The sequence below is a fragment of the Haliotis rufescens genome, unplaced genomic scaffold (assembly GCF_023055435.1).
Source record: "Haliotis rufescens isolate VD_foot unplaced genomic scaffold, xgHalRufe1.0.p SCAF_11, whole genome shotgun sequence".
NCBI lineage: Eukaryota > Metazoa > Mollusca > Gastropoda > Lepetellida > Haliotidae > Haliotis > Haliotis rufescens.
In genome coordinates this window covers 32,246,375-32,270,085 of record NW_025963791.1, presented here as the reverse complement: position 1 = coordinate 32,270,085, position 23,711 = coordinate 32,246,375, and the positions used below count along the sequence as shown (strand labels likewise).

The 23,711-nt window shown below is 42.1% G+C and overlaps 1 protein-coding gene across 1 annotated transcript in view; it reads left to right on the top strand.

The window, feature by feature from the left end:
• Positions 1 to 5,840: 5,840 nt before the first annotated feature.
• LOC124132478 overlaps positions 5,841 to 23,711 on the top strand; it is a 33,043-nt gene continuing 15,172 nt past the window's right edge. The window contains exons 1-12 of the mRNA XM_046496388.2: positions 5,841 to 5,926; positions 6,177 to 6,231; positions 7,430 to 7,622; positions 8,005 to 8,260; positions 9,247 to 9,371; positions 10,219 to 10,342; positions 13,124 to 13,309; positions 16,114 to 16,233; positions 16,800 to 16,942; positions 17,723 to 17,799; positions 19,640 to 19,972; positions 20,663 to 20,839. Of these exons, the coding sequence (XP_046352344.2) occupies positions 6,177 to 6,231; positions 7,430 to 7,622; positions 8,005 to 8,260; positions 9,247 to 9,371; positions 10,219 to 10,342; positions 13,124 to 13,309; positions 16,114 to 16,233; positions 16,800 to 16,942; positions 17,723 to 17,799; positions 19,640 to 19,972; positions 20,663 to 20,839 (1,789 nt within the window). The 5' untranslated portion in view covers positions 5,841 to 5,926. The remainder of the gene's footprint in view (positions 5,927 to 6,176; positions 6,232 to 7,429; positions 7,623 to 8,004; positions 8,261 to 9,246; positions 9,372 to 10,218; positions 10,343 to 13,123; positions 13,310 to 16,113; positions 16,234 to 16,799; positions 16,943 to 17,722; positions 17,800 to 19,639; positions 19,973 to 20,662; positions 20,840 to 23,711) is intronic.

Here is a 23,711-nt window from a genome sequence, read left to right as displayed (position 1 = left end):
TTGTCCCTTTAACGGGAGAATATTGAGCTAGCGTATTGAGTTATAATAATGGTTCAGCAGAGCAAAGGATAAGCTTTTGTTTTTTTGGCTATTTTACCTAGGTTAATTTTGATTGGGTATCCACAAGTTTATGAGGGTATTTAAACAAAATATTGCCCACCCTTTTCTTGACATTTGGGTATTTTACTTAAAACCTGTTCAGTAACAGGCCCTGTACATCATTTCAAAACTATGGGAATAGTAGTATACCCGTCTGCGTCTGCTTGCGGCTCCCTCTCAAGACCCAGCATTGTAAGAGTGAGTGAGTGTGTTGCGTTTAACGCCGCTTTAAACAGTTCCTGTTATATCGCAGCATGCCAGCTTAATGTGAGAGAAAAGCCCGAAGTGATGCAGGTCTCAGACGTTTACCACTTCGATGAAACCCACGAGGACGGGTATAGTGCTGAATCAGCGACGAATTAAGATGCAACATGTGTATTGACTTGACACGATGTGCCTTTCCATTGCCATATATCTGTATCTTTTCCCGAATGCATGTAACTGTCAGTAAGAGAATTTGGCGATCGGCTGATACACAAACATTTTATCTAACAGTTGTTATATAGACAATCGTTTTTTTATATAGGTGTAATATACGCATTAGTTTTATTTCAACAGCATATTTATAGTTTCTGTTGCGTACTTAGGAAAGGATTTGATTTGTCTGTGTATTTCAGTTTATTTAATGCGTATTTTAGCTGCTTATCTCGACCTCTGGGTACACATACCCTATTCGAAGTAATACGCGCCCAGGGCGCTCTCAAAATTACAATTAAGGGGCTCTTATTGGGATATTATTTTGGTGGAAAAAACAGAGTTGAAAGATAAATTTCGTGGTTTATGCTGACAGCCTGAAATGTTCATGTACGACAGATATATTTTTCCAGAATTTAATTGCCAATAATTAAGGGTGCATATAACACACGATTGCGTATTATACCCGAATAAATAAGTCTTGTGTACATTGATCAATCGAAAGGGGTGCTAATTGGGATTGTTCACTAGCTAATATGTTAGCAATTATCGCCATGGGCGCTTATTAGAGCGGGGCGCTTATTACGTCGAATAAGGTACATTCTAATATCAAAACGCAACTGTCCGTCGGTGCTTATATGTATCGGGTGCACACGGGTTGGCCAGGAGTTCAACAGGTGCAATGATGGGATGGGTGGTTCGTCTGCTTTTACAAAATCACATACATCGTACATTGTGTGGGTCCCTATGACACGACCAACCAGTAGATTCCGTGTATTTCTGAAAACTAATGCATTGGTATCCGGTCCAGCCTCATCTGATTGTGAGTGAACATTGAGCCTGACTAACAGGATGTGGTGTGCTCGTAGGTGTTGGGATGGTGACATGGTGTTATAGTTTCTGGGCGATGTGGGCCAACGGGAGTCTCATATGCGCCCAGCGTGCGAAATAACTGTCTGCCCGCTAGCCCGTGGCTAGTAAAATTTCAGTCGGGCTAATGATTCTGAAATGTCCCTATCCCGACTGGCGAGTGGAGATTTTTTATGCATGCCTCTTAGTTGATCAAAATATAATAAAAAAGTGCTTCCGTTTCTGTAGATCAATACAAAAATCAAAAATCAAATTAATATCGTACAACAAAACTGTTTTGATTGGTTGTAAGTCGTAGTTGAACCAATCACAAGCTGTGTTGCTTAACTCTTTCAACAAAGCTGTACACCTACCAAGATCGAGTCCCTAAACATTTCAAAGAGTAATATGACGACGTTTCAAGCAAATCGTTAAATAATTAAATATTTTTTTTAAATTAATAAAATAAACAAAAGTTTACGACATAAAGCATCATTAGAAACCATTTTCTTACTAATCTCTTCATGTTGAAACAACGATAATACCCCTAGTGATGTTATTGTAATATTATGGATGTCCAGAGCTTTCGAACGATACCAAACAACGAACGAATCTCCCCACGTCTGATTCCTAAAAAGCTTAAGCTTCGAAAACCGAGGTATTTCACGGTATTTTCTCATGTTACTAAGGGAAAAGCCGCTGTTATCTGGAAATATGTGATGATAGAGTATTTAGTTCTTTTTAGTCATCATTGTCCGATTACTTAAACAATGAATAAAATATAAAGATAGATGAGTGGATATTATGAAATGTTACAGTTGCTGAAAATCGTCATACTTTTCGCTGTCTTGGTGATTAATCTGGATGTTATGAATGTCTTAGTTGAAATGGTTGTGACTGGTTGGCTGGTTTTGAAAAAGTATACAGACAACACATGTCAAATATCGCGCGAACAATATGTTTTTCGCGTCTTGTTTGGCGATTTAACTCTCACCGTGAAATTTCTCCACAGCGCAACTCGCATTCCTTTTTCGGGATGAAAACCTGGCCCAGTTCGTAAGCGAAAACATGAGTGATGAAAAGAAAAATAGGAGCGAATATGGGGATATGAAAAACAGGTCGGGAAGGAATTGTCTTCCTAAATAAACCGTGCAGATTTCATAGCTGGTGAAATTTGAAAATGGCTAGTAACATTTAAGGCCAGCTTACCCGACTGGCCGGCAATATTTTGATACTATTTCACACTCTGTGTGCTCACGACACATTGACTTGAGTAGATCATAATCACAACTAAGTTTGATATTGGAAACATACATGAAACCGTTTTGATAACTGAAAAGGTGCATATTCATTATCCATCGGATGCATACATATTGGACCAGTGACGATCCGGGGTAGAATAGGTCTTCAGCAACCCATGCTTGCTGTAAAAGGCGACTATGCTTGTCGTAAAGCGACTAACGGGATCGGGTGGTCAGGCTGGAATATTGCTGAGTGCAGCGTTAAACAACAAACAAACAAAAAGCATACATATTGGACTTAATAACATGGAAAAAGAAAATAACTTGTTTCATATGTATCAAAACACATTCATTTCTGAAACATGATATTCCTTCAAAATAATATTGAAAGTATAAGATTAATAACGTTAAACTGATTCAAAATGATATAACGTAATCTGTTCTCAACATGTGATAGTCTAAAAATTATCTCATATCAGGGCGCGAGGAGTTATGTCCCTTTAACGTTGATACAATAAATGCATGTTGGTCTTATCTCAAGGTTTTGTTTTTTGTTTGTTGTTTAACGCCACACTCAGGAATATTTCAGCTATATCTCCAGGTATAAGACTGCATGAGTGCCTGTAGATAAACAGGAATGTTGGAAAATAGTTTAATTTGAGTACGTGTTCAACATGTGACAACACCGGACGAAAAAATTATCATTGCGCAGACGGATAAATTTCGGTCTATTTTAAGTCCATGTGAAGTAAAACATGCAGATATAAACAGATAAACTGGTACTTTAACTGACCTAGATATGTCTGCAAATATTCGGTACATAGGGGGCAAGAGAGCATAGTCGACTTAAGCGTTGTAATTCTCTTTGCAAAATGCTTTCTTGTTTTATCAATAAGACTAATTATTATTTTCTTTATTCTTCGCGTCTCTTTTTACTGCTTTTTCTGCGATACGACACGTCTCTATATCGGAGACACCTTCTGTACGAAGGTGTCAGATGCACCGATCAGTGTAGAGATTCGGGTTAAGATAAGATGAGGTAAGATAAGACAAAGACTTTATTATCCTCAGGCAAATTCATATTGTACAGTTGATTAGCACTAACAAACGAGTGCGTGAGCTGGGTTTAACGCCGCTTTTAACAGTATTCAAGTTATATCGCGGCGTGTCAGCTTAATTTGTGAGAAAAGCCCGAAGTGATGCAGGCCTCAGACGTTCACTACTTCTTTGAAACCCACGAGCACGGCTATTGTGCTGACAAACCTAGAAACCTAATCGGGGCGAACCGGGATTCGAACCCACAATCATATGTTTCTGGCGTGCTCAAGGGGCGCAACTATGCACAACGAATCGCGGCTCCTTAGACAACTGGGCCCCCGGGCCTCCACTAAAATATGAAAAAAACAATAAATGATATTAGAATATGTGCATAAGAAAATAAGACATTTACTAATAGATCCAAAGTGGTTAGAACAAACCGGGTGTCTCTACCTGCACTTACAAAATCTGTTTTGGATGTAAACATGTTTAGCAAAGCACACAATACAGTTTTTGTTTGTTTATCTATAAGACGTTTAGTACCTAAACACGTGAAATTAGCTACGCGGTCTGACAGCCTTAACCCAACATCCCCCTAATGTAAATGTTTAGAATTTAAATTATTATTTAGGACGAAGTCAAATATGGGAAAGATGTATAATACTAGTATATATTGAAATTAGATGTGCAGTCAGATTCACAGGTACTTATATCGGACATATCGAACCAGGGCGAACATCTTGATACAATACTAGGAGGTGAGGTGAGGTGAGGTGAAATGGGGTTTAACGTCGCGTCCACGATTATTGCACTTATATAGCGACGTGCATGTACGTGTGTGTGTGGCTGCTTGTACTAGTCCGGACTGATGCCGATTGATAGTGCTAGCTCACTGAGATACCATGCCGCAGTTTAACATGAATATCCCACTCAGACACAGTATACTGACTCCGAGCCGACCAGTCCTTTTTTTAGCCCCTTAATGCCGAGCGCCAGACAGGGTAACAACAAGTACCATATTTTAACGTATTTTGGTATGACGCGGCCGGGGACCGAACCCCGGACCTTCCGCCCTCCGGGCGGACGCTCTACCACTAAACCACGGAGGCGGTCTCAATACTAAGATAACTATGTACACATACACCAAGCTAAGTTATTGGTGAATGCAGATTGGTTTCCCGATAACAGTTTTCTCTCATGCAGTCATCGGAAGGTGACAACAAAACATGGTTAACTGTTAAACATCATCCAAATCATGTTTAGACCTCATAAACACACCAGAGTGATATGACAAACGCTATAGTATGGATATGTATGAAGAGGTAAACAAGTAGCAAGTGAGTGAGTGAGTGAATTGTGTTTAACGCCGCTTTTAACAGTATTCCAGTTATATCGCGGCGTGTCAGCTTAATGTGGGAGGAAACCCGAAGTGATGCAGGTCTCAGACGTTTACCACTTCATTGAAACCACGAGCACGGGTATGGTGCTGACAAACCTAGAAACATTATCGGGGCGAACCGGGATTCGAACCCTCAATCATAGGTTTCTGGCGTGCCCAAGGGTCGGAACTATGCACAGCGAATCGCGGCGCCTTAGACGACTGGGCCACCCGTGCCCCCAGTAGCAAGTAGAACAGCTGATTGCCGGACTGTAACACTGAGTCCTTATGCAGCGAGTAACGGTCTCGTCCGGTGTCGAACACATCACTAAAAAATCGAGGATTTACTTTTTCATTAACCCTCTAAATTATTGGAAGACATTTAATATGACAATGTGTGTGATGGATGAGTGCTTAATATCCCTGATTACACTATAACTAATTCATTACAGCAACATAATGCACCCTGGTGGATGTTCCTTCAGGTCCCTCCCCTAAAGTGCGGCTCTTCCTGATTCCTGAGCACCCCCCTCCCCACCCCCACCACCATGAATACATTTAATTGCATGACACTTTACAGCACCCCTAGGCAACAACTCCAGTTGCCTGACCCACGGGGATAAAACATCGATATTGAAAATATACAGTTATGTAATCAATCAAATAAGACGACATGGCTTAATTTACGACGCTCAGGGATGACGTGTTTTTTTGTCGTGGTTTTGCCTTTGATCCAAACCGTTTATCTATTTGCATGTGAATGTTTCCACGAACGTGGGATGGAGCGTGTGTCATAGCTAAGGTTTTAGTGACCTAGGCCTAATCCTCTATCAGATAATCATTGACCCGACCCGACTGATACACATATATAGAGCTACAATACCAGACGGAGTCGTCTCACGGCAAGGTAGGCATGCCAGGCTTATTGCAAATTATTCATTGTATTCTTTTATGTTGTACAGACATATTTTTGAAAAGCATATAATATTTTTAATGAGTTAAGGTGGTCGTATTCCACGTGTCTATCGTCACTGTTGAAGTCGCTGTAGGTAAATTCACAGAGAATAGCTTGGTAGGTTTCCAGTATGTGAGAGATATCTTTTCTTTTTTCTTTTTTTTTCCTTTTCTTCTTAAGTGTTTGAATGTTGTGTTTTCAGATGATGAAATTAACACTGCTCGCCATCTTGGCTTGCGTGACAAGCACAGCATATGGTGAGTCCACTGACAGTGAGTGAGTGAGTGAGTGAGTGAGGTCTTACACCCTTTTAGCGTAGTGTTGTCACTCGGTTCAACACTAGAATTGATTCCAGTGTTGTACCCGTGTGTAAAATCAAACACATGTATAAAAAGGTCGTTAAAAGACATAGTGCTGATCAATGTTTCTGCTGTACATTGACACAGCTTGTTGACAAGCAAAGATCCATTACAGCCTATTGTTGTACTGCCATACAGGAAGATACGTGAAGGAGTGATTTGAGTTTGACGCCGCTTCCAACAGTTATATCGCGGCGATGTCTGCTTAAAGAGGGAACCCAAAGTCGTTAGTCATATTAGTAATACACAGAAGAGGAGTGTAGAGAATATTCGAAACCCAAACGTGGATTCGACCCCTCGATTAGAAGAAGCTAAGGAACTGGGCCCTGGGAGATACAAAGCAAGACTATTGAGCCCATCCCTAGAGGTAATCTGGCGCAACCTGAACGCGGTGACGTCACCCTAAAAGATTAGTTCTGAACGTAGTGTCGAGTGCTCGTTTCACAGTCAACCACTGGTGTATTTTGTATTTTGATGACCGCAATATGATTACAAAAAACTTACAACCCTTTTGACCAACTTCACCCTCCAACCCAGACCATATTACTTAATATCAGGCATATCGTAACACAATGATGACCATTTGATATGATTCTTTCCAGGGGCGTAGTTTTACAAATGTAGGCAGCATTGGATATAAATTGCGAACGCAAGCGGGATCGGTTTCCATATCTGTGTTTGTTGACCTCTGCTGCTTGGGGTCTTCCCTGCATATAGAACAGCTAGAATTGACCTACATATCTCGGGAACGTTACCTTGTTTCATTTTTCGTGTGTTGGACATCTGACTGCATCTTCTTAACGACCAGTCAGATTCTAAACAAACGTGACCTTTCATGAAAAACTGGTTCCGTTGTTGGTAGGCGACGCAAGCTTAGCGCTTTTAACTGGTATACGTAGACAGGAGCCCAGTCTAGCATCTCATAGACTAATAACTTTCCATTGGAAAATTACTCCAGCGAGCGGACCGATGGATTGAGGCTAAAAGTGATCTCTGACAAAGTTTTTTTTTTACAAAACAGTGAGTTCATTGCTGCATTGTTCCATAGATAATTGTTTGTATCTGATTCATATTTTCTGTCTGAACCTGTGTGCAGGTGCAGGATGCAACCGAGTGGTCTGCTACCATACAAACTGGTCTCAGTATAGACCTGGGGCCGGCAAGTTCACCCCCGAAAATATCGACTCGTCCCTGTGTACGCACATCAACTACGCTTTCGCTAAACTGCAGGGGAATCAGCTCAAGGCGTTTGAGTGGAACGACGAGTCCACTGACTGGATGAAGGGGATGTAAGATCATATCTCCATACCAACATACACAGCCATACAGTTTCACAAAAAATGAATATGTCTGATTTCGTTCAATATATATTTCAGATATATTGCATATCGAAATTAGTAAAACCATATTGTGGCTTTTACAAGAGAACGTAACAGTGTACTATTTAAAAAAAAATACATTTGTGTTCAATATATATTTAAGATATGTTGCGTATAGAAATTAGTAAAACCATATTGTGGCCTTTTACAAGAGATTGTAACAGTGTACTATTTTTAAAAATTTACATTTGTGTTCATTACATATCTAAAATATATTGCATATATAAATTAGTAAAACCATATTGTGGCCTTTTACAAGAGATTGTAACAGTGGATATAAATTGGTCCAAAGGTATGAGAAGTTCCACGACTCCGCAAAGTCCAAGAACCCGAACGTGAAGATCCTGCTGTCAGTGGGAGGGTGGAACATGGGGTCTGGCACCTTCACACAGATGGTCAGATCAGCCTCCGGCAGACACGAGTTCGCCACCACCAGCGTCAAGTTCCTGCGACGTCTCGGCTTTGACGGTCTGGACATCGACTGGGAATACCCCGCCAACAGAGGCAGTCCCTCTGTCGACAAACAAAACTATGTGGAGCTTCTTAAGGTACTCAATTGGTGCTCGATTTTTGGTTTATGCACATGCCCGTCTTGTGGACGGAGTCCCCACAGTCGAGCAATGTTAGACGTTCATTCATGATGTTGGTTGGTTGGTTGTTTTTTTAACGCCGCAATCAGCAATATTCATGCTATATGACGGCGGTCTGTAAATAATCGAGTCTGGACCAGACAACCCAGTGATTAACATCATGAGCATCGATCCACGCAATTGGGATGACATGCATCAACCAAGTCAGCGAGCCTGACCACCCGATCCCGTTAGTCGCATTTTACGACAAGCATAGTCACCTTTTACGGCAAGCATGGGTTGCTGAAGACCTATTCTACCCCGGATCTTCACGGGTCTCATTCATGGAGAACCTGCCGTGATGTCACTTGTATCGCTGAAGCACATTAACATGTGGTGCCTCCTTGGTAGGATGAGGGGACAACGTGGCACATAAAAAGCGTCAATGGCTTCGATTAGAAATTGATAATTAAATTATAATAAATGCATATACTAGTCAGGGACCCCAGCGAGCCGATTGTTTGTAACGCTCGTTCAGCAAACGAGACTTGATTTCCCTTCTCGTCGTGGCAAATGTCAATATCATTTGACACTTTATAACTTTCGTGCAAGGGGCATTTATTTAAGTGTCATTAATCTATGGACTTACTTCCTACATTGACACTGCACTCTTTAAAGACGCGTGTTCCAGGTCGCCTAAGGCGCCGCAATCAACTTTTGCAGAGATGCGTCCCTTAGGCACGCATGTTTCTTGATTTGTCAGCACCATGCCGTGCTCGTGGGTTTAACTAAAGTGGTAAACGTCTAAGACCTGCATCACTTTAGGCTTTCCTCAGAGGATCAAGCTGACACGCTGTGATATAACTGAAATACAGTTGAAAGTGGCCTTAAACTCAACTTACTCTCTCACTGACTCATTAAAACATTGTCGCTGTATGTAAAATGCTTTTCTTGTTTCACTCAAGGAAGTGAAAGCAGTGTTCCAACAAGATGGCCAGTCCAGTGGTAAACCCCAACTCCTTCTTACTGCCGCGGTCGCTGCCGGAAAACCCAACATAGATACAGCTTACGACATCCCTGCAATATCCAAGTACGCACACAAAGAACACACGTGACCTCTTTGGGATACCGTGGCCATTACGGGTGTATTTCAAAACGTAATATAAATATCTGGATTGTTGAAACATGCGTATGTAACGGGAAGTCATGTATTTTGTACCTCCGTAAATGTAGTATTGTACTCAAATATACGAACTCGTGTCGTATGAATACATAAGTAACTGGCATAGTGATTCGATAGTTTGTACCTCTCACAAACATTGCTTGATTAATGCGCAAACAATACGAAAAATTTGTGCCATTATTGTTACAGGTGTTACAAGTCAATAATTCAATATACACCGGACCCGTGAAGATCCGGAGTACAATAGGTCTTCAGCAACCAATGTTTACCGTAAAAGGAGACTATGCTTGTCGTAAGAGGCGACTAACGGGATCGAGTGGTCAGGCTCGCTGATTTGGTTGATGCATGTCATCGTATCCCAATTGCGTGCACCGATGCTCATGATCTCAATATTACAGACCGCCGTCATATTGCTGCGTACGGCGTTAAACAACAAACAAACAAACAATATACACCGTTGTACTTAAAAAAAACGTTATGAAAAGAAAATACGAATTATCATTCACCTGCATCCAGCTCAAATGGTTATAATGTCAACCTTTATGTTAAAGTGACGTCATAATATGCTTCAATACTCTAATCCATTTCTACTGCTGGTGCAGGAACGATATTCGCACGGATGTTGTTAGTTCTCCATGAACTTGACAAAGGTATCAAGCGACGAATCCTTCCTGTGGTCAGTTCATACAGAGATGGTGGCAGGTGGTGTGATGCAATGGTTGTCGTTGCACGAATGTATTATTTTGTGTTTCAGATACCTGGACTTCATCAACCTCATGACCTATGACCTGCACGGCAGCTGGGAGCCCCACACTGGCGAGAACAGCCCCCTGTACCCCGACCACATTGAGACGGGCGATGACCGTCACCTCAACGTGGTAAGGACAGATTGTAGGATTAATAATGCCTTATGTTTTATTCGAAGTGCAAGGTAATGATACGGATATGTTGGAATGGATAACATATTTTGTGTTTTTAATCTACACCCAACATTGTCCGTAAACCCACAGAGTCTTTCAACCACCACAAACATATATCCCGAAATCTATGCACTCGCCGCACTCAGCAATATTCCAGCTATATGACGGCGGTCTGTACATAATCGAGTCTGGACAAGACATTTCAGTGATTGGAATCATGAACATTGACCCACGCAATTGGGATACAATGACATGCATCAATCAAGACAGCGAGCCTGACCACCCGATCCCGTTAGCCACCTCTTACGACAAGCATGGGTTGCTGAAGACCTATTCTACCCGGATCTTCACGGATCTCGAAACCTATGACAATGGCAGCCGGGTATTACTTCTACTCAATTTGAAATGTTTAAATTTTGACATAAATGATTAATAAAACTCCAAAAATAGAATCCATGAAAAAATTGTCAGCACAATGTAATGAGGTCAGCTGTGATTCAGATACCTGTGGACATGTCACATTTACACAAAAACGGTGAACCCTGCTTCAGGAATTAACAAGGCCATTCTGTAATGACGATGCCGACATCCTGCCACTACATTTACAGTTACCTTACATTGCATGTAAATACCTGAATTGTATTGGTCAATGGCATTTTGATAAATATCTATATTTTACCTTACACGTGAATATCAGATTCTGATTTCTGAGACAATTCTATTATGTACTCTGCTCGAAATGCCGAACTGTTAACATTACCTTTGCAACGTACCAACCAATGAATACGTTTCAGATATACCCCTCGGGGAATACAATCTGATGTGTACCCTCTGTGTGGCCGTGCTACATCAAACCACATGGACCCAAAGGGGGCCTACATCAAACCACACGGACCTACATGGGGTACATCACACCACACGATCCCGTAGAGGGTACCTCAAACCACAGGGCCCCGTAGAGGGTACCTCAAACCACACCGCCCAACAGAGTGTACCTCAAACCACACCGCTCCACAGAGTGTACCTCAAACCACACCGCTCCACTGAGTGTACCTCAAACCACACCGCCCCACAGAGGGTATCTCAAACCACACCGCCCCACAGAGGGTATCTCAAACCACACCGCCCCACATAGGGTATCTCAAACCACACCGCCCCACAGAGGGTATCTCAAACCACACCGCCCCACAGAGGGTATCTCAAACCACACCGCCCCAAAGAGGGTATCTCAAACCACACCGCCCCACAGAGGGTATCTCAAACCACACCGCCCCACAGAGGGTATCTCAAACCACACCGCTCCACAGAGTGTACCTCAAACCACACCGCTCCACAGAGTGTACCTCAAACCACACCGCTCCACAGAGTGTACCTCAAACCACACCGCTCCACAGAGTGTACCTCAAACCACACCGCCCCACAGAGGGTATCTCAAACCACATCGCCCCACAGAGGGTACCTCAAACCACACCGCTCCACAGAGTGTACCTCAAACCACACCGCTCCACAGAGTGTACCTCAAACCACACCGCTCCACAGAGGGTATCTCAAACCACACCGCCCCACAGAGTGTACCTTAAACCACACCGCTCCACAGAGGGTATCTCAAACCACACCGCCCCACAGAGTGTACCTCAAACCACACCGCTCCACAGAGGGTACCTCAAACCACACCGCTCCACTGAGTGTACCTCAAACCACACCGCTCCACAGAGTGTACCTCAAACCACACCGCCCCACAGAGGGTACCTCAAACCACACCGCTCCACAGAGTGTACCTCAAACCACACCGCTCCACAGAGTGTACCTCAAACCACACCGCCCCACAGAGTGTACCTCAAACCACACCGCCCCACAGAGGGTATCTCAAACCACATCGCCCCACAGAGGGTACCTCAAACCACACCGCCCCACAGAGTGTACCTCAAACCACACCGCCCCACAGAGTGTACCTCAAACCACACCGCCCCACAGAGGGTACCTCAAACCACACCGCTCCACAGAGTGTACCTCAAACCACACGGCCCCACAGAGTGTACCTCGAACCACACCGCTCCACAGAGGGTACCTCAAACCACACGGCCCCACAGAGGGTATCTCAAACCACATCGCCCCAAAGAGGGTATCTCAAACCACATCGCCCCACAGAGGGTACCTCAAACCACACCGCTCCACAGAGTGTACCTCAAACCACACCGCTCCACAGAGTGTACCTCAAACCACACCGCTCCACAGAGGGTATCTCAAACCACACTGCCCCACAGAGGGTACCTCAAACCACATCGCCCCACAGAGGGTACCTCGAACCACACGGCCCCACAGAGTGTACCTCAAACCACACCGCTCCACAGAGTGTACCTCAAACCACACCGCCCCACAGAGTGTACCTCAAACCACACGGCCCTAGAGGCGGTACCTGAAACCACACGGCTCCACAGAGGGTACCTCAAACCACAGGGCCCCACATAGGGTACCTCAAACCACACCGCCCCGCAGAGTGTACCTCAAACCGCAACGCTCCACAGAGTGTACCTCAAACCACACGGCCCCAGAGGCGGTACCTGAAACCACACCGCTCCACAGAGGGTACCTCAAACCACACGGCCCCACAGAGGGTACCTCTACCTGTACACTGTCGATGCATCTACCAGTTATATACGTTGTCTTGTTACCCAACAAGTATAAGTAAAATCAACAAGGATCCCCGACATACTATGTGAGTCTTCCACATTGTTTCAGGACTGGGCGGCTAACTACTGGGTTCAGAAGGGAGCACCCAAGGACAAGCTTGTGATCGGACTTGGCACGTATGGGAGGTCGTTTACTCTGAAGTCCGCCTCTCAAGACCATGTTGGCGACCCCACCAGAAGCAAAGGTCAAGCAGGACAGTTCACAAGAGAAGGCGGGTTCCTTGCTTACTACGAGGTAAGAACACGTTGAACGACTACCCATTTGGAATAAAGCATGTCACAAGACATGCCTTAATTAAAGCGAGCGCTGGGTAGCCTAGTGGCTGAAGTATTCGCTGGTAACCGCTAGGCCCGGTTCGTTCCCCACATAAACGTTATGTTTGAAGTCCATTTCCGGTGTCCCCTGCCGTGATATTACTGCATTGCATAATCATGCTTTTAATCTTAAGCCTTTGTGTAAAGAAACTCCATAGACGAATTCGTGATGGTGCGCCCCTGACTCTAATAAGCATAGTGACGAATTTCCATCTGGACACCTATGGGGATACTAGGGAAGAATTGTTCTCAACTACACGTACTTGCTCATACGTTCAATCACTGGGTTAACGTGTAATGGCGTTATTGATATATGTATTGTATACATATGACGTACGTCGTCCTTCTTTGTGTATTTGGTCCTTCTTTGTGTATGTGGTCCTTCTTTGTGTATGTGATCCTTCTTTATGTATGTGGTCCTTCTTTATGTATGTGGTCCTTCTTTATGTATGTGGTCCTTCTTTATGTATGTGGTCCTTCTTTGTGTATGTGGTCTTTCTTTGTGTATGTGGTCTTTCTTTATGTATGTGGTCCTTCTTTATATATGTGGTCCTTCTTTATATATGTGGTCCTTCTTTGTGTATGTGGTCCTTCTTTATGTATGTGGTCCTTCTTTGTGTATGCTGTCTTCCTTATGTATGTGGTCCTTCTTTATGTATGTGGTCCTTCTTTGTGTATGTGGTCCTTTATGTTTGTGGTCCTTCTTTATGTATGTGGTCCTTCTTTATGTGTGTGGTCCTTCTTTATATATGTGGTCCTTCTTTATGTATGTGGTCCTTCTTTATATATATGGTCCTTCTTTATGTATGTGGTCCTTCTTTGTGTTTGTGGTCCTTCTTTATATATGTGGTCCTTCTTTGTGTATTTTGTCCTTCTTTATGTATGTGGTCCTTTTCTTTATATGTGGTCCTTCTTTATATATGTGGTCCTTCTTTGTGTATATTGTCCTTCTTTATATATGTTCCTTCTTTGTGTGTGTGGTCCTTCTTTATGTATGTGGTCCTTCTTTATATATGTGGTCCTTCTTTATATATGTGGTCCTTCTTTATATATATGGTCCTTCTTTATGTATGTGGTCCTTCTTTATATATATGGTCCTTCTTTATGTATGTGGTCCTTCTTTATATATATGGTCCTTCTTTATGTATGTGGTCCTTCTTTGTGTATGTGGTCCTTCTTTATATATGTGGTCCTTCTTTGTGTATTTTGTCCTTCTTTATGTATGTGGTCCTTTTCTTTATATGTGGTCCTTCTTTATATATGTGGTCCTTCTTTGTGTATATTGTCCTTCTTTATATATGTTCCTTCTTTGTGTGTGTGGTCCTTCTTTATGTATGTGGTCCTTCTTTATATATGTGGTCCTTCTTTATATATGTGGTCCTTCTTTATGTATGTGGTACTTCTTTATGTTTGTGGTCCTTCTTTATGTATGTGGTCCTTCTTTATATATGTGGTCCTTCTTTATATATGTGGTCCTTCTTTATGTATGTGGTCCTTCTTTATGTATGTGGTCTTTCTTTGTGTATATGGTCCTTCTTTATGTATGTGGTCCTTCTTTATATATGTGGTCCTTCTTTGTGTATGTGGTCCTTTATGTTTGTGGTCCTTCTTTATATATGTGGTCCTTCTTTATGTATGTGGTCCTTCTTTATGTATGTGGTCTTTCTTTCTTTGTGTATATGGTCCTTCTTTATGTATGTGGTCCTTCTTTATATATGTGGTCCTTCTTTATATATGTGGTCCTCCTTTGTGTATGTGGTACTTCTTTATGTTTGTGGTCCTTCTTTATATATGTGGTCCTTCTTTATGTATGTGGTCCTTCTTTTTTGTATTTTGTCCTTCTTTCTATATGTAGTCCTTCTTTGTGAATTTGTCCTTCTTTATGTATGTGGTCCTTCTCTTTATATGTGGTCCTTCTTCATATATGTCGTCCTTTATGTTTGTGGTCCTTCTTTATATATGTGGTCCTTCTTTATATATGTGGTCCTTCTTTATGTATGTGGTCCTTCTTTGTGTATGTGGTCCTTCTTTATCTAAGTGGTCCTTCTTTGTGTATTTTGTCCTTCTTTATGTATGTGGTCCTTTTCTTTATATGTGGTCCTTCTTTATAGATGTGGTCCTTCTTTGTGTATGTGGTCCTTCTTTATATATGTGGTCCTTCTTTGTGTATTTTGTCCTTCTTTATGTATGTGGTCCTTCTCTTTATATGTGGTCCTTCTTTATATATGTGGTCCTTCTTTGTGTATGTGATCCTTCTTTATGTATGTGGTCCTTCTTTATGTATGTGGTCCTTCTTTATGTATGTGGTCTTTCTTTGTGTATGTGGTCTTTCTTTATGTATGTGGTCCTTCTTTATATATGTGGTCCTTCTTTATAGATGTGGTCCTTCTTTATGTATGTGGTCCTTCTTTATGTATGTGGTCCTTCTTTGTGTATGTGGTCCTTCTTTATATATGTGGTCCTTCTTTGTGTATTTTGTCCTTCTTTATGTATGTGGTCCTTCTCTTTATATGTGATCCTTCTTTAAATAAGTGATCCTTCTTTGTGTATGTGGTCCTTCTTTGTGTATGTGGTCCTTCTTTATGTATGTGGTCCTTCTTTGTGTATGTGGTCCTTCTTTATGTATGTGGTCCTTCTTTATGTATGTGGTCTTTCTTTGTGTATGTGGTCCTTCTTTATGTATGTGGTCCTTCTATATATATGTCGTCCCTCTTTTTTGCGCAGATCTGTAACATGATTAAAAGTGGAGGAGTCGTGCACCAGGAGACTGACCAGCAAGTGCCATATGTGGTCAAGGGTGACCAGTGGATCGGTTATGATAACGAAAATAGCCTGAAACAAAAGGTGTGTTCTTGCTTAACGGAACTATGTGATTCATTGCGAGTTGACACCCACCGAGTATATGCCCTTTTTGATAATACTGCGTTCGTATTTGTCCGTAGACATTAAAATGTCTTACCAATTACAGTAAAATACTCAGTATGTTATCCAGTCTGATTTGTTTTCATAGATGTTGAATAAGGGTGAGTGTTTCTGAACGATAACGGCATCTGTCTCTCAAACTCCTGACAACTTTATATTTAAGTTCGTATAAATAAAAGCAACACAACCATGATCACAATGCATCTCTGGTAAGTCCATTTAACGATGTTTATGAGCATCAAAGAGTGATGATGGCAGGTGTTCGTAAAAAGGTGAGCGTGTCCTGCCAAACCGTTGACAGCCGTCACAAACACATGCAAAGGCAAGGCAACACAGGAACATAAGGTACATGTCAAAATATGTAATTGCATCGGACATCCTTTTGGTCACTGATGCGTCAAATTTGGAATGTACTCTACATGTCGACCTCAAAAACACCAGTACATAATTATTAAGTTTGATCGTTTCACGTATGTTCTGTTTCCTAGGTCCGCTATGTTAAGACTAATGGCTTCGGTGGTGTGATGATCTGGGCTATCGACCTTGATGACTTCAAGGGGACAGCGTGTGGAAAGGGTCCATACCCTCTCATGCACACCATCCACAACGAGTGCCAGGCATCTGGAGGATCGTATGTTATCATATTCATATAGTATTTAAAAGTGTCAGATTATGTGGCGTCCCAAACTTCCAAATTATTCATTCCTATTGTGTTTAAATGACCTATTTGTATCATACCCTGTGTGAAGAGGCCCAGGGAAAAGTTTCACAGAAACAGAAATACATCGCGTCGATATTCGTTCGCCTTTTGGTAGGAAACGAGGCACCAACTATAGCGTATAGGCAAAACAGAAGGGGTCGGGCTGACTTGATTGATGCATGTCATCGTATCCAAATTGCATGGAATGATGCTCTTGTATCGTTCACGGGATTGTCTGGTCCAGACACGATTATTTACAGACCGCCGTCATATAGCTGGAATATTGCTGAGTGCGGCGTTAAACAACAAACACTCAAACAAACAACACAAAGCAGAGCGGATTGCGTCGGTATGCTGCGTTGGCGCGTCCCTTAACCATTCCAGAATTCACTAGTCGTGGTCCGAATCATAGACTTGGTCCCAGTACAATCCTTCCACTGTAAGAGCAATATCGTATTGTATCTGCGACTATATGGTTAACGTTAAAGTGCTGATAGTCTTCGGCCTCTCGTGGAGTGTCGTGAATTAGCAAAACTAACTGTAAAACCTACCAAAACAGCACTGCATCTTAACTCCCATTATTAAATCTTGACCACAACTGAATTATGTACAATGAGATACTTTAGAAGATTTCCTCTGAAACCATCCAGGCAACAGGTGTCCGGAACAATGTAGAATGTACACAATTCATGGAAGTGCTACATATTTCAGACTGAACACACCTGCCCCACAGGCGACCACTGCCAGACCTCAACCAGGTGCTTCCACACACAGACCCCAGGCCACAAGTAAGTTGTACCCGCCAGTTACATCCGCCTATTGTTTGTTTGTTTGTTATTTAACGCCTCACTTAGCAATATTTCAGCTGTATGACGGCTCGCTGAAAATATTTGAGAGTGCCCAGACAATCCATTGATTGATACTGTGAGCACTGATCCACTCCGTCGGGGTACGCGATGAGACGTTACATAACAAGTCACTGAACCGGATCACGATCCATTAAGTTGCCTCACCAGTTTTGACCGGAATCACCACAGAGATGACTTCTAGTAATTCCACAACCCCCTGACCTCTTGTCGCCTGAGCAGATATGAATGTTATATACTTTATCTTACGTTAATATACGTGATGATATGGAGGACACATATATAACATAATTTAATCATTATAAATATTGATCTTGCGCTTTGACAAACAGCTGAGACTACACTAATATACAGTTTTGTTATACTACATTTTATCATGTTACATTATAAATATTATAGATAGTATGATGAAATTACTCTTTTGAAGAAATTTATGTTAAAAGAACCAGAACCTACAATATCAGAGGTAGACCACCATGCACTACAGAGTCACATTGTTATATTGAATACCTTCTATCAAAGTCAACACTGACATATTAGCTCCATGTTCTTTTCTAAACCCAAACTGTAGCAAATAAGAAACATCTGAGTTACGCATAAACTATTTGTCTTCTATACCTTTAAGCAGTAATTCTTCAAAGCGCTTGGGGCACGGTCGGGTAGCCTAGTGGTTAAAGCGTCGCTCGTCACGCCGAAGACCCGGGTTCGATTCCCAACATGGGTACAATGTGTGAAACCCATTCCTGGTGTCCCCCGCCGTGATATTGCTGGAATATTGCTAAAAGCGGCGTAAAACCATACTCAGTCACTCAAAGTGCTTGGCGAGACATTATCTTCAAGTAATACCTGTATTATTTCGAGGATCTGATTTTACATTCTTCACCTAATATATTAGCATGGGGTATGTATTGCAGTTTGAGCATATGATTAATAAGTATGCATAAGAAATTAATAAGAAATTCTCCTGCATAAAAAACAAATAATTATGTTCATTTGTAAGCTTATCCGGACCTTGGAATTTGTTCCTGATAAGGGATTTTATGACCTCTTGTCTCGCTTAATTTCATTTTTTTCCAATTCCCATCAGACCGTTCTTGTTTGTGTTTAATATCTGTATCTTACTAGTTATGTCTTCTTTATATACCTCGTCATGAATAATAGGGCTTGGCTCAATCCGAAAAATAGTTCCTCCATAATTTGCAAATATCTACGGGTATGGAACTATTTTCACTTTTATAGTTCTGTTATGTATGTAAGTTACCCGGCCTCGTTGTTTTCTAGCATTTTTATAAAAAGAATTCATATCAAGTTCAGATGACCTCTAAATTTCACCTAGGGAATTAATTTTATTTGGCTGTTATACTCTCAGTTCATTTATAAAAGAAATGCGCACGTCTGAGGTTTCATTAACCATTTTCGGGCTACATCATAGGGTGATGCACATTCATCAAGTTTCCGAGTTTATATTCATATTTGAGGATAAGTTTAGAGCTTGAAAGTAGAAGGTTTTTACAGAGCAAGGTTGTGGTCGTACATATCCCAAGTACCCGCATTAAGTCAACATGGCGGTGGGGTAGCCTCATGGTAAAAGCGATCGCTCGTCACACCGAAGATCCGTGTTCGATTCCCTTCATGGGTACAATGTGTGAAGCCCATTACTGGTGTCCCCCGCCTTGATATTTCTGAAATATTGCTTAAAAGCGGCGTAAAACAATACTCACTCACGCGATGTTGTTACCTTCCAAACTTTTTTTTACATCAGCCTCCGGACACGGCAACATTGCCCACTCCCAAGACTTCGTCTGCGGCGGCAAAGCTGACGGCTTCTATGCCAGCCCCTATGACTGCCAGGAATACTACATCTGCGCTGGGCAGACAGCCTACAAAACAATGTGCGCGGAAGGACTTGTCTTCAACTCAAAGACCGGATTCTGTGACTGGCCGAGAAACTTCCAATGCACCATCGGCGGCAACACGTACACACCGGCGCCAACACACCCCGTACAGCACACCCACTGGCCATCCACCGCCAGGCCTGTGACCCAGAAGCCATACACTAACTCACCCACGCACACTCAGTCCCCAGGCAACGTCAGTAAGTGTTCACGGAGTGTTATTTGAGTAGAGCACGTGTTACGGTCTCATACTCTTTTTTTATTTAATTATGATATAAACCACGGGTTGGGGTTGTTTATCATACAATAATACACTATTATAAGATAAACAACGCCCACGAGTCGATTACTTGTTAAATGAGATATCAACACCATGTACCGCCTCCTAAAGGGTGTTGATAAAATGTACAAGCTTGAAAAATATTTACCCAATTTTACAATTTTAACAATGAAGACACCCTGAATAGAATTTGACCTCGGAAATGTCCATTTTACGAACAGGTGAGTTAAGCTTGGTATTTCCCGCCTAGTCTCACAATCGTCACGTCGCTAATCTGTGCCTTTTTTCCTAATACCGAATGTCATATCTCTCCCACGTTTGGATGCAATCGTTCGGCCACCTCGTCTATCTGGGTAGCCCAGCTACATCTATAGGGAAGATCTTACTAAGTTAGACACTTCCCTCGTCGTTCAATATATGACGTCACCAAGTGGCCAGCGCATTTTCGAAGCTCCAGAAATGACGTCATGATATAACAACGTTTTACCGTGAATATCTCACATACTTGTGTGTGTCATCTTCAACAGCCATAGTCTACATGTATTTTATCGTCGAAAGTATTAAATGGTTGACTTTCTGTGATATCAATTCGTGTCTTGACGCATTTCAGACATACACACCTTCTGTGCCAACCAAGACGATGGCGTCCACGCCGACCCGAGCGACTGCAGCTACTTCTTCGACTGTGCCAACCACAACACCTACAGGATCCCTTGTGCTCCAGGGACGGCCTTCAACCCCACCATCAACAACTGTGACATGGTGGCCAATGTACCCAGCTGCCACCATTGATAAACGGCACAACATTTGTCTCTGAAATAAAACAGTTTAGTGCTAAATAAATGCCAAAAGTTTAACTCGTTTATTTCTGTCTTAAAGTGCCACTTGATATGAAATGAGTACCGATCATTGTTTATTGTACACTACTCGATGGCCCTTATCTGATTGTGTACAACAGTAAGACAACGACGGTCTATGGCACGTGGACTGTTTCCAGAATAAGAGCATCACATTTGGGAAACGACTATGCCCACCCAGAAAGGTTACTTATCAACGTCATACATATTACATATTCCTCCATGCATGCTACATATTCCTCAATAAATGCAACATATTCCTCCCTAAATGCTACATATTCCTCCATACAAGCTACATGTTCCTCCATACATGCTACATATTCCTCCATACAAGCTACTTACTACTGCATACATGCTACATATTCCTCCCTTTATGCTACATATTTCTCCATACAAGCTACATATTCATCCATACATGCTACATATTCCTCCATGCATGCTACATAATCCCCTATAAATGCTACATATTCTTCAATACAAGCTTCATATTCCTCCATACATGATACATATTCCTCCCTTCGTGCTACATATTCCCCAATAAATGCTACATATTCCTCAATACAAGCTACAGATTCCTCCATACATGATACATATTCCTCCATACATGCTACCTGTTCCTCCATACATGCTACATATTCCTTCCTTTATGCTACATATTCCTCCATACATGCTACATGTTCCTGCATATATGCTACATATTCCTCAATACAAGCTACATATTCCTCCATACAAGCTACTTACTTCTGCATACATGCTACATATTCCTCCATACATGCTACATGTTCCTCCATACATGCTACATATTCCTCCATACAAGCTACATATTCCTCCATACAAGCTACTTACTTCTGCATACATGCTACATATTCCTCCATGCATGCTACATATTCCTCCATAAATGCTACATATTCTTCAATACAAGCTACATATTCCTCCATACATGCTACATATTCCTCCCTTCGTGCTACATATTCCTCCATAAATGCTACATATTCCTCAATACAAGCTACATATTCCTCCATACAAGCTACATATTCCTCCATACATGATACATATTCCTTCCTTTATGCTACATATTCCTCCATACATGCTACATATTCCTCAATACAAGCTACATATTCCTCCATACATGCTACATGTTCCTTCATACATGCTACATATTCCTCCATACAAGCTACATATTCCTCCATACAAGCTACATATTCCTCCCTTTATGCTACATATTCCTCCATACATGCTACATATTCCTCAATACATGCTACATATTCCTCAATACAAGCTACATATTCCTCCATACATGCTACATGTTCCTTCATACATGCTACATATTCCTCCATACAAGCTACATATTCCTCCATACAAGCTACATATTCCTCCCTTTATGCTACATATTCCTGCATACATGCTACATATTCCTCAATACAAGCTACATATTCCTCCATACATGCTACATGTTCCTTCATACATGCTACATATTCCTTCATAAATGTTACATCTTCCTCCCTAAATGCAACATATATACATATATATATATACTGAACAACAAAATTTTCTGTGGGATAAGATTTAATGCAAATTTATGTTTTTTACCAAATCTGAAACAATTTCGGTTTGCAACAGTTAAAGACTCCTGTAATTGTTCAAATGGTTTAATTTGCAAATACTGACTTCAGAAAATGCGTGATTTCATAAAAAAACAACAACATGAACATGCCAAAATGTCAATTTACAAATCAATAGCGTGTGTGTCCTCTGGTTGTGATGCAAGCAACACATCTTTGTCTCATGGAATGGACCAGGCGTCGCACAAAGTTCTGTGGGATATCTGTCCATATCTGCTGGAGCATGTTTCGAAGTTCCTTGAGAGTCTGTGGAACACGTTGTTGACGTCGAAGACGCCGATCCATCTCATCCCACATGTGCTCGATTGGTGAGAGATCAGGGGAGCGAGCCGGCCAGTGGATGATATTCACGTTGTTTTGTTGAAGAGAATCCTGAACAAGTTGAGCAATATGAGGCCGGGCGTTGTCATGTTGAAAGGCAATGCCTGGGCCATGACGACGCAAAAACGGTAGAACAGGGCCGATGATCTCGTCGCGGTAGCGCTGTCCATTGAAATTTCCCTTTACCACTATCAAACGGGTCCTCTGTTTTGCTGTAATCCAACCCCATACCATAACGCTGCCGCCCCCGAACCGATCTTCTTCCATGACTACAATGATTGACGTAACGTTCACCTCGACGTCGGTACACCGTCCATCGCTGTGGCTGAGGTGAAAACGAGACTAGTCAGTGAATAGAACTTGTCCCCACTGCATGGCCGTCCAGCGTAGACGCTGTCTGCACCACTGCAGATGTGCTTGACGGTGGTTTCCTGTCAAAATGGGACGTCTTGTGGGTCTTCTGGCGAGGCGCTGAGGCGCTGAGGCGACGACGTACGGTTTGTGAAGATATTCGTCGAAGGCCGGGGATGCTTCTTGCAGTCACTGTTGATGGCTGGAATTGATTTCGTAGGTGTGTTGTTCGAATCCGGTTGTCTTGTCAATTATTGGTTACGTGTGGCCTGCCACTCCGAGGATAGTCTCTGACTGCATTCGGCTGTTGCCAACGTTGCCATAAACCTCAAACGGTGAGACTAATGATGCTTAGCTTTGGCCTACATCTTCTTATGATGGCATATTTTCGTTCCGGGTTATTTATGATAATAGGATGGGGGAGTGCGTGAGCATGGTTTTACGTCGCTTTTAGCAATATTCCAGCAATTTCACGGCAGGGGACATCAGAAATGGGTTTCACACATTG